Source organism: Prorops nasuta, unplaced genomic scaffold (genome assembly GCF_024137725.1).
Source record: "Prorops nasuta isolate Cenicafe-Biocafe unplaced genomic scaffold, Cenicafe_Pnas_1.2 PNAS00005, whole genome shotgun sequence".
Taxonomy (NCBI): Eukaryota; Metazoa; Arthropoda; class Insecta; order Hymenoptera; family Bethylidae; genus Prorops; species Prorops nasuta.
The window spans coordinates 9,414,122-9,426,225 of record NW_027116802.1 but is presented as its reverse complement, the minus strand read 5'-3'; the positions used below and the strand labels follow the sequence as shown (position 1 = coordinate 9,426,225).

The window sequence follows — 12,104 nt, the reverse complement described above, 5'->3', positions numbered from 1 at the left end:
ATTAATTTTATTTAGATAGCTTCAAACACTCATAGGTTTTATTACACTTAAGTTGTGTGCATAGATCTGTCATAAACGCTGTTACATGACTTTCTTTATCTTTCTGTTTAATAGTTTCATATATACATATAAATGTCATTCTTGGGTCTGTATTCACCATTGCATAAGTACATAAATCCTAAAATAACAAATATTAATTTGGTGGCACTTATTATTTTACTTTTTTCTGATTATCATACCTCTAAGCTTTTTGTGTAGATTATTTTATCCATTAAACTGAGCTCTGAATAACGTTCTTTAATTTTATTTTGGATATTACTCCAATGAATTGTTCTTTGCACAAAATTCTATAATTGTTTAAAGCAAAAGATAAAATTGTTTATAATTATTTTAATAAGCCTTGTTAATTAAAAGAAAATTAATACTTACACTAGGGCAACTGACAACTATGGAAAAAGTTTCAGACAATTCTGTATCTCGACGAGGATGTCTATATCCTGGGCCTGAATTTTCAATTCCTACTGAATCAAAAACTATGAGAACTCCCAAGATATCATGCTTTCTTTGAAAACTTTGCATTCTAAAATTATTTTTATGAATATTATTATTATCTTGAATGTAGCTTCAATAAATAAAAAACCTACTTATGATAATAATCTATACTTTGTTTACTCATTATGCTTCTCATTTCTCCAGGGCTAGCTTGCTGACTCAAAGTTGTATGAAAATATAAAGAGCACTTAGCTAAAATAGCATTTTTTAGTTTGACTAACCACAAAAATAAGGCAGGCTGCTGGTTTGCCTTAAGAAATGTTGCACCAAAACCCAATTTCCAAGACTGAAAGAAGGAAAATTGTACTTTTGATACCCTTGTAGCTAGACTCTTGTATGGCCAGATACAAAATAACAAATTTCTTAAAATTTTATTGAACTTTATATAGTTAGAATAAGCATAAAAAACCTCCTTGCTTTGCAAAGTACGCTCCCAAGCAGTCATTCGGGCTTGAGCACCATACAGGGCCATAAGACTTGGCAAAAAACACCAATTTTGAATTTCAACATGTGCCCTTATTAATTGGACTAATATTTCGCACTCTAAACTAATGACAAAATTCAAAATGAATAAATCATAATTGTCAAAAATTACAAATAGTTTTTAACTTACGTAAGAGCTGTTTTTATTGGTGTTAATGCTAAATGAGAACAAGAAAGTAAATGTCCCTCTACTATTGTTTCTATCGATAACAGCAATTCTTGGTGTTTCATAATTTTACTATTTAGACTCATATTATACATTTTTTCATAGCTGTAAAATAATACTTTATCAGATTTCATATCAATAAAAATTAGGTTCTGTTGTCATACTAACAAATCTATTAACTGTATCCTTGCTGTAATAAACTGACAAAGCTGAAATGAAACTTCTGCGACAGTGGCACCAATGGTATTTGTTCCTCTAGTTATTTCATCCAATCTTCTTAAATCTGATTTCAATGATTCATAAACAGTTCTTAAAGAATTCTGTAAAAGACCTAGATAGTTATCGTATAATAAATATAACAGATTATTCATTAATTACATCTTTTCTAAGAAAGCCTTTATTTTTGGTATGCAAAAATCCTAAATCTGCATAAGATCGTTCTGCTACAGCTATTTGAGGAAGATGCATAAGAAGCATACCCCATGGACCCATTTGAGCTTGTTTACATAATTCTCTTTCTTTATCCTAAATAATAAACAAAAATATTTTAATGGAATGAAAATTAAAATGGTATTATCTTATTTTTATTCTCTTACAACTGATTCTTTAGCTTTATCGGCGCACAGTTGTGAAACTTGGATGAAATATAAATTTAAAAATTCTTCTTCATGATCCATTTATTACAATTTATAAGAATGAAATAAGTTTCTTCGTTTAAAATTTTGTTTAATCATATTTCTCAAGGTTATGTTTGGTTATGACGGTTATGTCTCTTTAGTTTTTATCTCACTCAACCTCAACCATTTTTGTTTTTTCGTCTGGTTTATGTAGCCAACTTCAGTAAGTCTTCGTCTACCTCACTCTACCGATATAAGCGCCCCTTTTTGGCTTTTTTAAAGAGTTAAACTTAAAGGGGTTTAATTTAAAAACTAAAATAATGGCTATTGGCTAGAGTGGAAAAGAGTTTGTTCTTTTACGCCACACCACGCCACAATACTGAACTGGGCGAACTGGTGTAATTTAATTAATTGAAGTTGAAGTAGACAAACATACGTTTTCATGTTTTAGCTTATTGCACTGATACCGAAGTGTAATAAAAAGAAAATATACAATACATACGTATAGGGAGACATAGCTAAACAAGCTTGCCAGAAATAGTTAATTTCTTTTTTTAACTATGAATTTCATTCTGTGTTACATAGGGAATGGGAGGCATGGCGAAGATAGGAAATTATTCGTTTCTGGCAGCTCTGTAAGCCGAACCTGTCGAATCCGAGCCACACATGAATCAATTTCCCGCAGCATATACTAGCAATTAGTGTTTCTAAGAAAAATATTTCTTATATGCGCAATAATTAAAAAGAATTTGTCGCAGACTAATTAAGGCAATATACGTCATTTAAAAATCAATTTATTAATAATAAAAAAAAACGTCATTTATAGTTATCATTAAGTACTGTTAAGTACTGAAACTTTCAAGCTCCTCTAAAAACGTTTTACATTTATTTTTAAGAACTTTTATGGCTTCAATAAACAAAGTAGCTGATGGTAATGCTCCAACAGACTCAATTGTAACTAAAAATTATGAAAAGTTATTTATAATTAATTTTGTAATTTGTAGAGATTTTTAAAACCATTTGCTTACAAATATAGTGATCCGTCACGCGTCCTAACTGAACGCAATCTTTTAAATCTTCATGGTGATAAACATTACGGGAACAGCTATCATATCGTGGATCTTTAACTCTAGCTTCTCTGGAACTTGGATTTCCTTTTTCTATTTCTACAACTTCTATAACCCCAGGACTAAAGCAGCTTTTTAACCTGTCAGCTGCTTCTCCTCTTACAGATGTTAAAATTTGTATATCTGGCAATAGTCTATAAAATGCAGTAGCTAAATAAAAAGCATTGTTACTATCATTATCAAAGAGAATGGTAGTGATCAAACAAAAAGTATACAAGCAAGTGAGTACAAACCTACTGGAGAAAACTTTGCATGATCTTTTCCAATTCCTTTTACGGCATGCATAAAAGCATGAATATCTTGTCCAGGTCGCATTTTACATATAAGTATATCATCTTCTAATACACCTAATTGTTCTGCAGCTTTTGGATAAATATCTGCCTGTCTTCCAATAGGAACCCATTTAATATCTCTGCTATAAACATTATTGTTTTTATATATATCATCTGGACGACGAGAATCTTTGGAAACTTGTGTATTCCACGCACAAGCTACTTTTACTTCATATCGTAATGTGTCTTGATCGCTAACTTCGTTTTCCTCTTTATCAATATCAGAAGGATACTCAAATAAACGTGGATCAGCTTTCAATGGTACTAGTCCTAGTCTAGAATATAATTTTACTGCAATAAACACATTATATTATAAAAAAGTAAATAGTAATACCATCCAGCAAATATACCTGTGAGCAAGAACCTCATCTTGGACTATACTTGTATTATTTAAAATAAAAACTTTTTCTATCGCCATACTAGGTACTTCACTTAAAAGTATTCGCCGAAATGCATTGGCTAAAGCAGCAGAACAACCTATTATGTCAAATTCCAATTCTCTTTTATCTTTTGATTCTCTAACAACTTTAATCCTAAGATCCTGCAACAGTTCATAAATTTATGTTTTTTTTGACAATTTTAAGATTAATAAAGCATAAAAATTTAAAATGATTAATACATTACTCTTTTAAAATTTTCGAAGCTCCAAAATTTTGATACTCTATAGCCAGAGTGTTCTGGACCCTAAAAAACATAATTATATAATTGACTTTTTAAGAGATATATATACTAAATTAATTTTATTTAATTCTTCATTGTAATTGGGGTAAGGAGAATGATCCTATAGGCCCCCTTGAACCACTAAATTAATCATTTCGATAATATTTGCTTATAAATTTACATTCGTCACTCCATATTCTTCCATGAAAATTTGATTTTTGGAAGCCATTGTCTCACTGATAAACTCTTAGCAGAGATGAAGGGAGAAATTGCTTTAAATGGACTGATTGAACTTGACTGATGCAGGACATGGATCCAAATGATCCAATTGGATCACATGCCGCATGCCGCAACATGGACGTTTTAGCCGCTGTTTACAGGATTACAGGATGTTTGCTTTGCGCACATTTGCGGTTTATTCGTCTGGTTTGGTTACTCAGATTTGGTTGGGTATGGGCATTCTTGCCAACTATAAACGTTGGTAGATAAAAGAGAACTATTTTACTATTTCCCTATAAACCCGTAAATTATCCCTATATTGTTAAAATGAATACGTCAATCACGTCAATAATAACCAATGTAATATTATCGGTATTTAAGTATTCATTACATTTGTTAAATATTAGTATTATTGTTACATAGAATTGTTAATTTGTAATCATTTGCGATTCTGAACGTATAAGTTGAAGAAATAGTTGGACAGCTAGCTAAGCTAGCATCAAGATAACAACTTATAATTTTTATCATTGTTAAATTTAATAGAATTGTTTGTGATGAAGAATACTCTAAGTCTAAAGTTGAAACCTATGGTTTAATTTATAAATAAATTATAGTTTTACTCGAAATGACGCTCATGAAGAATATTTCACTTATTCGACCAACACGAAGAAAATTACTTAACAAAGCTATTATGGCTGCACGATTTTTATAATTTTAATGGGAGTGAAGCTTAATTTGTGGAAACTATAAATATTCAGATTAATAACTAATTTTCCAAATTTAAACTTGAATTCAATGGTGCTACAGGATTATCATTAAAAGACCAAAGGTAATATATTTAATAAAAATAAAAATATTGTATCAAAAATTATTTTTTTTTTTATAACATTCTAATTATGTTCTGGCTAATTGTTTTCAATTATTTAGTAGTAAATGAAATGGGTAGTGCTTGGTGGCAGTGCGCTACATGTTTAAGAGCTCAGGAAGAAGATATTTGTGAACTTCAGTTGAATCATTGTAATCTTTATGATGTACCACCTGATGTGTTCATATATGAAAGAACATTGGAAAAATTATATTTGGATGCCAATAGAGTAAGTTTCTTAAAGGCTATCAAATTAATGCAATAAAGTAACATATTTTTTTTATAGATCAAGGATCTTCCAAGACCTCTGTTTCAATGTCATGAGCTAAGAGTATTGTCACTTAGTGACAATGAAGTCAGTACACTACCACCCGCCATAGCATCATTAATTAACTTAGAATACTTGGACCTTAGCAAAAATAGTTAGTTAAAGATCGATTATTTCAAATTGATACTTATTTAGACATATCAAAAATATATTGACCATTTTTCTTTAGATATAAAAGAGCTTCCAGACAGTATAAAGGAATGTAAAAATCTTCGATCAATTGATATCAGTGTCAATCCATTTGAGCGCTTCCCAGATGCTATCACACATATTGTTGGTTTAAGAGAACTATACTTAAATGATGCTTATATTGAATATTTACCAGCCAATTTTGGAAGACTTTCTGCTTTGAAAACTCTTGAATTAAGAGAAAACAATATGATGACTTTGCCCAAAAGTATGAGTCGTTTAGTGAATTTACAAAGACTTGATATTGGCAATAATGATTTTACTGAGCTGGTAGTATTTTATTTTTGGATATTCATTCTTCAATAATCAAACAATTGTCAAACTGAAATTATAAATTATATTGTTTACTATGTTTTAGCCTGAAATAGTAGGTGATCTTATTAGTTTGACAGAACTATGGATAGATGGGAATGATATCAGACGTATACCAAATAACATTGAGCAATTATATCGTCTTAATCACTTTGATTGTACTATGAATGCAATACAACTTTTACCAACTGAAATACAGGGATGGAGAGACATATCTATTATGAATTTGTCATCAAATGATTTATATCAATTGCCAGACTCACTATGTTACTTGAACACAATAGTGACATTGAAAATTGATGACAATCAACTTAATTCACTGCCAAATGACATTGGACAGATGTCAAGTTTGGAGGAGCTTATAGTTACTAAGAATTTTCTGGAATACTTGCCATCATCTATAGGTCTTCTGCGAAAACTGCATTGTCTAAATGCAGACAATAATTATTTAAGATGTTTGCCGCCAGAAATTGGAAGCTGTAGCGCGTTATCTCTACTTTCATTACGATCAAATAATCTTACTAAAATCCCGCCAGAACTGGGTCACTTATCGTCGTTGAGAGTATTAAATTTAGTAAATAATTGTATAAAATTTTTACCAGTGTCCATGCTGAATTTAACTAATTTAAAAGCATTATGGCTAAGCGACAATCAAAGTCAACCATTGGTGCCACTACAACAAGAATTTAACTGTGAAGAGGATATGATGGTGTTAAGCTGTTTTATGCTGCCTCAAAAACCACGTCAAGATTTGGAACGTAAGTAACCTTTTTGAATTTCATTTTTTAACCCTTATTCTTCTATTATTGCTAAATTATTTTAATGCTGCTAGTGGATAATATTGATGAAAATGAAGACTAAGATGGTAATGTATAAATTAATTAAACATGCAAGTTAAATATTATTTTGAATTTCTCTTTTCTGTTTAAAGGGTGTATAATTTTATTCAAAGTATATTGAAATTATTACTTATTATTACAACAGATTATGAGTTGATATTTTTATTTCACTTTTTTATCATATATTAGAAATGGCTCAAGCTATAGGACCAATCTCAGGTTCAATAATCGGAACTGGAAGAAAAATATGTTTTGCTGCTGATGTTGAGTCTGAAGTACCAAGACAACTTCATCGAGCACCAACTCCCTATCCTAAAGAATTACGTAATCTTGCTAGGCATGCACGTAATTTACAACATCAGTGTGTACATGATCAAAGAGTTAGTAGAAAAAATTTAAAAATGATAAAATTCTCGAGTGTTTGTAACCGTTTTTTGTACTCACATTTTAGAATACCCATTCACCTATGTCATCAGCTGATCATTATTTATCAAAGAATTTCAACCGTAATATTACGAGTGATCAACCTGAAGAGCACGTTAATTCGGAAGAATCGTCTGATGAAGCAGCTAAAACAGTTCTTGCACAAGAGAAGAGCCCTGATATACGAGAAGCAAAGTATATTCGTAATCCAACATCAGACTATCTTATAGAAAGCCCAACAATAGCAGATTATGTAAATTCAACGTGGAAGCCTGATGAATACTGCAAAACAAATACAGCAAAGATTGTGGAATCAGAAACTCTTGCCGAACCTTTTAAGAATTTATCTTTGGCCGCTGACGTTAGGATTTCTGAACATGCAAATATTCTTCCAATAAAAATGAATGAAATACCTCCAGTACCTCCACCGTATCATATTGCTGCGGCTTTTTCAAAAAATGCTGTTCTTTTTCAACAACTTAATTGTGGTAATACTACCGACGAAATAGTGGTTTATATTAATAGTAGTCCGTTTATTCGCAGATTAACATTTATCTATCAATTTTAGTATCTCATCCTGAGCATGACCATACTTTGGTTTCACAAATTTGTACTATTTCTCAAACAAATGGATTCCTACAGGAAGATCAATCTCAAAATTCTGACATTGTCGAATTGAGTAAACTTGATAGACAAGTTATTTCGCAAAATAAAAATAATACAATAAATAATACAGAGGTATTAAATAATGTGACGAATAATGAGAAGCCAGATTCTTTCGATATTGTTGATGCTTCACAAATACCATCAGAAAGTTTTAAATCTGAATTATTATTTGAAACTGATCGATGTTTTAAACCAAGCAAAATTCCTATATCAAGAATAAAGCATTTCGAGAATCTAAATACGAATAACGATCCGTTAAATGGAAGTACGGTTCTATCATTGGAAAGTAACGAATCTTCACAAGTATTGAATGAATCTTGTATCCCAACGTCTCCAATTACAGGGAAAAAATATCGAAGTCCACTTTCTATTCAATTAAGGTATCAAGATCGTTCGAAAAAAATAGTTAATGGTAATAACGTTTTTGAAAATGATGCTCCTTCTGATATATCATCCGATATCACTATAAGTGGTACAGAAATACACGATGGCTCGGTGAAAATTGAACAGCTTACTGAACATTTTAATGATCTTAAACTTAATACTAACTCCGGTAGAAGTACCCCTGTATCGCTTAACAAATATTCTACTTTGAACAATCTAGAAGCTAATAAATCTGATTTCTTGGATAAAAAACCGAGATTTAAATGGATGTTTGGCCCTCATAAAAACGCTAATGTGGTATGCTAAGTAAATATTAATAATACGGTTTTTCTCATTAATTATTATTAATATGGAAATCGATGTATTTTATTATAGCTCCCTGTTCAAATAAAGAAAAATCCAGGGCTTGGATTTAGCATTGCTGGAGGTGTAGCAGGGGCTGAAACCGTAAGACGTTTTATTTTTCTACTCTTATTAAATTTAGTTATAATATAATTTTGCTATAATATTATTTAATTTATGTTTAGGGAATTATTGTAACAAAAGTAAATCCTGATGGTCCGGCTCAAGGCACTCTTCGACCAGGTGATAAAATTTTAGAAGTGGATGGTATTGATTTCACCAAAGCAGATCATAATAATGCTGTTGCTGTTCTTCGGGCAACTGGTGCTATAGTGTCAATGATGATAAGTCGCCACCAATAATTTTCTATTTCACAATGAATTCTTATAAATTCCTAAATAACGTATTAAACAATTCTGACTGAATACCTACGTACAATTAGAATAATCATTTCATTTAAACAAAATATGTACTAACGATAGACGCACATTTCAATTCATTAGCTCTCGATATTGGGTTTTATTCATTTGTATTGAAACTTGCATCCTCTCTTTTATAAGAACTGATGTGCCAGATTGAAGACTATTTATTAATTGTATACCTGAATATATATATATATATATATACATAAACATATACTACAAATTTATATACGGCCGTTAGATGGGGTTCTCACAGCTTTCGATTTTTTATCACAAATGTTTTATTTTACTTAAAAAAATCAAACCTTATGTAACAATGCTTTCATCCGAATTATTTTTCACGGTTGCTCTTCTCGTTCTCAAAAATTTAATTTAATGTTCAGCATAATATGTATGCCAATTCAATGTTTAATATGTATAGTTTAAAAAATCGAGATAATTTTATATATGAGTAATAGATGTTGTTTAAATGTTAAAGAAAAAGTATAGCTATCCTATATTGGTGATATTAGTATATATTTCTAACTGCCAAGAAACACATGTTATTGTTATTATTATTATTATTACTATTACTATTACTATTAAAGAAACAAAACAGAATAGCAAGTATAGTTCTGAGGCAATTTCCGTTTTGAAAATATTTTAAGGTAACAATTATAACTTTAAATAACCGTTAGAATGATAGAAGATAGAAGTTAGGTGTACTGTGGGAGCCTTGTTCATGTAGCAAACAAGAAATTGAAAAGAAAAATATTCTTCTATGTGCCGTATTTTTCATAATAATATTTATAGTATACCGGGTAGCTGGTTTCTTATGGCCAATCCGATAAATTTTGATAGCATCAAAAATTTTAAGAAAGCAGTTCCTGTACCGCTTAAATATAGCCGTTAATGAAGAATTTATTGAGGATTAAAAATTGTTTAATTCGACTCTTCTACTTGGTAAAGCATATCGCCGATCTGTTTCTATTAGTGAGATCACTAGAATGTTACTTAAACTAATGTGACGCCTCGAATTAAGTTATTTTCATTCCTCAATAGTTTCTCCAGCAAGAGCTATGTTTCAAAATCACACACATACAGGGGGGTACATAAGTTTTTTCTTACAATTATATTATCATAAGTTATAGGTTTGCTTATAGTTAATCATCCACCCGGTACATACACACATACATAGTTTTAACTATGGTATCATTATAATACGTAACGGATAGATTAAGTTAAGCATTTTTTAATAAACTTTATCTTCTGGTTTTGCTCAATAATTTATGATTTGCGAACTTAGTTTTGTTAGAATTTTTACCAGACATTATAAAATTACATCTATATTAATTGCCTCTTTCTTGTTTTTACAGGTAAATTAAAAGCTTAAAAACTGTGCTATTTATTATTACTATTATTTTTTGCACATTTCACTTATTTACAATTTCAGTTTTTTTTGTAGTATTATTAATAATTTTTATCTGTGGTGTCACATGGAAATTATGATTTATTGTAGGAATCATTTATCGGTCGTATACGATTGCCAGTGTTATAGACATTAAAATCATAAGTTGCTGTTTTTTTTTAAATTAGAAGCAATGCATAATAGCGCTAATTAAAAATATAAACTATCAAATAGCACAAAATATGATGGAAATACTTTTTTTAGTAATTGCGCTATACATATAAACTGATTTCGATAGAAAAATGTTATATTTTTGTATCAGAATGATAATGATTAATTGACCCTTATGTATTTACCAATAATTTTAGTATTTAGCTAAATTTCTTGTTTTAATAACGTTAAATTTTTATAATAACGATATATTGCTTCTTAAATGTATTGTTATTTTTACTCATATATATATATATATATATATAATTATTGATTAAGTATTTAGCTTCGAAGTTAATATTGAATGGATTTCAAAGGTTTATAGAGGTAACTACTTTTACATATTTTTGTATGATTATTATCGTAATTATTATTGATTTACAGACGCTATAGCTTTTTCGTCTTTTAAGCTTCTCATATAATTTACAATAACATTTACCTAGTCATATAAAAAAAATCACATTTTTATATGTGAAACGCATATAAAATAAAATGACAAAAAATGTATCGGATCTCTTCCATTGAGCTTTAGATAAAAAACATTTTATATTATACGTTCTATGATTTATATAGACTTCCTTCGGTTTTTGATGAACGTATATTTTTTGTAACTGTATTACATTATAAGGTTGTACTTGGTCTTTCACGTGTACGTGAGCATATAGCTTGTCGTATATTTAAGGCGTAAGGGTGTGTGTTGCATTTAAGTTAGAATAAAGGATACCTCTAACAAAAACTAAAAACTCTCTTTCTGGTAGAATAAAGAAAAAAAAGCGTATCGTTTCAAATGATAGACTTTAATACTAGTAAATGTTTCTCGGACCATTAGCGTAAATATAGTAATGAGATCTTCTACTGAACAGACTGACTTTATTTTAATAAATTACTAGAGCACAAATTATACAAAATGATTTGGTAGCTATGATAAATGGATGCAAAAAGGCAAGAATGCATTAATTTGTTGAAGACGGTATTCGAGCAAAATTATTTTAAAATATAATACTAAAACGATAAATAATTATTATGTGAAATATTGTGTATAAGATGCATGAATTACTAACAAGAGTTTTATCACGATATTTACCCATCTTCATTGTGTTAAAAACCTATTATAATTTTTCTCGTTATACCGATATGCTTGAATAAACAAGATAATATTATAAATGATTATAATAAATATAACAGACATTATATTGTTAAAAGAGAAAAATAAAATAGACAAATCAATACTGGTATTTTATGATACAAGTATAATATACGTTTGATACATTAGTCATTCGACAAAATTAAGCTGTGTACTTTCTAATCTAAAGAATTGATGTACAAAATGCTCATGATAGACTAGCAATGGTTAATCATGAAATTTATTTGAATTTTATGGTATTTTACCCCTATGCAATAAATCAATATTTATGTACAAATTGTTTGATAGATTTTACTTTATTGACACTTTATACTTGGTCGTTATTTATTTAGGTACTATATAGGTACTATATATGTATTATAATATCATGAATAATTAAAAAATTGATTTGTTTGAGTAAATAATAATGAGACAAGATATGAAATAGTTATATTGTA

General features: G+C 29.4%; 3 protein-coding genes across 4 annotated transcripts; 1 reads left to right on the top strand and 2 right to left on the bottom strand.

Moving 5' to 3' along the window:
* Positions 1-5: 5 nt before the first annotated feature.
* Positions 6-2,275, bottom strand: LOC136773961 (KICSTOR subunit 2-like). Of its 2 annotated transcripts, XM_066727967.1 has the most exons (9): positions 1,798-2,275; positions 1,580-1,726; positions 1,370-1,521; positions 1,166-1,306; positions 962-1,100; positions 645-838; positions 430-580; positions 240-347; positions 6-178 (listed from the first exon to the last, which is right to left on the bottom strand). In XM_066727967.1, the coding sequence occupies exons 1-9, from the start codon at positions 1,876-1,878 to the stop codon at positions 8-10; spliced, it is 1,284 nt and encodes a 427-aa protein (XP_066584064.1). In that variant the 5' UTR covers positions 1,879-2,275; the 3' UTR covers positions 6-7. The 2 variants fall into 2 exon arrangements, with proteins under 2 accessions (XP_066584064.1, XP_066584063.1); XM_066727966.1 differs by having other exon boundaries at positions 645-1,100.
* Positions 2,276-2,516: 241 nt separating this feature from the next.
* Positions 2,517-4,322, bottom strand: Polr1C (RNA polymerase I and III subunit C). The gene is made up of 6 exons (XM_066727969.1): positions 4,119-4,322; positions 3,902-3,961; positions 3,628-3,818; positions 3,179-3,552; positions 2,847-3,095; positions 2,517-2,776 (listed from the first exon to the last, which is right to left on the bottom strand). Exons 1-6 carry the CDS (start codon positions 4,164-4,166, stop codon positions 2,661-2,663), a joined length of 1,038 nt encoding a protein of 345 aa, XP_066584066.1. The 5' UTR covers positions 4,167-4,322; the 3' UTR covers positions 2,517-2,660.
* A 120-nt stretch (positions 4,323-4,442) lies between these two features.
* Positions 4,443-11,966, top strand: Lap1 (leucine rich repeat containing protein 7 lap1). Its single transcript, XM_066727965.1, has 10 exons — positions 4,443-4,985; positions 5,084-5,250; positions 5,308-5,443; positions 5,519-5,808; positions 5,897-6,608; positions 6,879-7,069; positions 7,141-7,600; positions 7,681-8,459; positions 8,538-8,609; positions 8,690-11,966. The coding sequence occupies exons 2-10, from the start codon at positions 5,095-5,097 to the stop codon at positions 8,864-8,866; spliced, it is 2,973 nt and encodes a 990-aa protein (XP_066584062.1). The 5' UTR covers positions 4,443-4,985; positions 5,084-5,094; the 3' UTR covers positions 8,867-11,966.
* The last annotated feature ends 138 nt before the right edge of the window (positions 11,967-12,104 follow it).

Excerpts from the sequence above, each read along its gene's own strand:
- Polr1C (XM_066727969.1), bottom strand. The coding sequence starts at position 4,166 with ATGGCTTCCAAAAATCAAATTTTCATGGAAGAATATGGAGTGACGAAT. Across the intron at positions 3,096-3,178 it reads TGCAAAGTTTTCTCCAGTAG|CTACTGCATTTTATAGACTA; the intron begins GTTTGTACTCAC and ends CTTTTTATTTAG. Across the intron at positions 2,777-2,846 it reads CGTGACGGATCACTATATTT|TTACAATTGAGTCTGTTGGA; the intron begins GTAAGCAAATGG and ends CATAATTTTTAG.
- Lap1 (XM_066727965.1), top strand. The coding sequence starts at position 5,095 with ATGGGTAGTGCTTGGTGGCAGTGCGCTACATGTTTAAGAGCTCAGGAA. Across the intron at positions 5,444-5,518 it reads CTTGGACCTTAGCAAAAATA|ATATAAAAGAGCTTCCAGAC; the intron begins GTTAGTTAAAGA and ends ATTTTTCTTTAG. Across the intron at positions 7,070-7,140 it reads AGTGTGTACATGATCAAAGA|AATACCCATTCACCTATGTC; the intron begins GTTAGTAGAAAA and ends CTCACATTTTAG.
- LOC136773961 (XM_066727966.1), bottom strand. The coding sequence starts at position 1,878 with ATGGATCATGAAGAAGAATTTTTAAATTTATATTTCATCCAAGTTTCA. Across the intron at positions 1,101-1,165 it reads CCAATAAAAACAGCTCTTAC|TTTAGAGTGCGAAATATTAG; the intron begins GTAAGTTAAAAA and ends TTTTGTCATTAG. Across the intron at positions 581-644 it reads AGTATAGATTATTATCATAA|AATGCAAAGTTTTCAAAGAA; the intron begins GTAGGTTTTTTA and ends AAATAATTTTAG.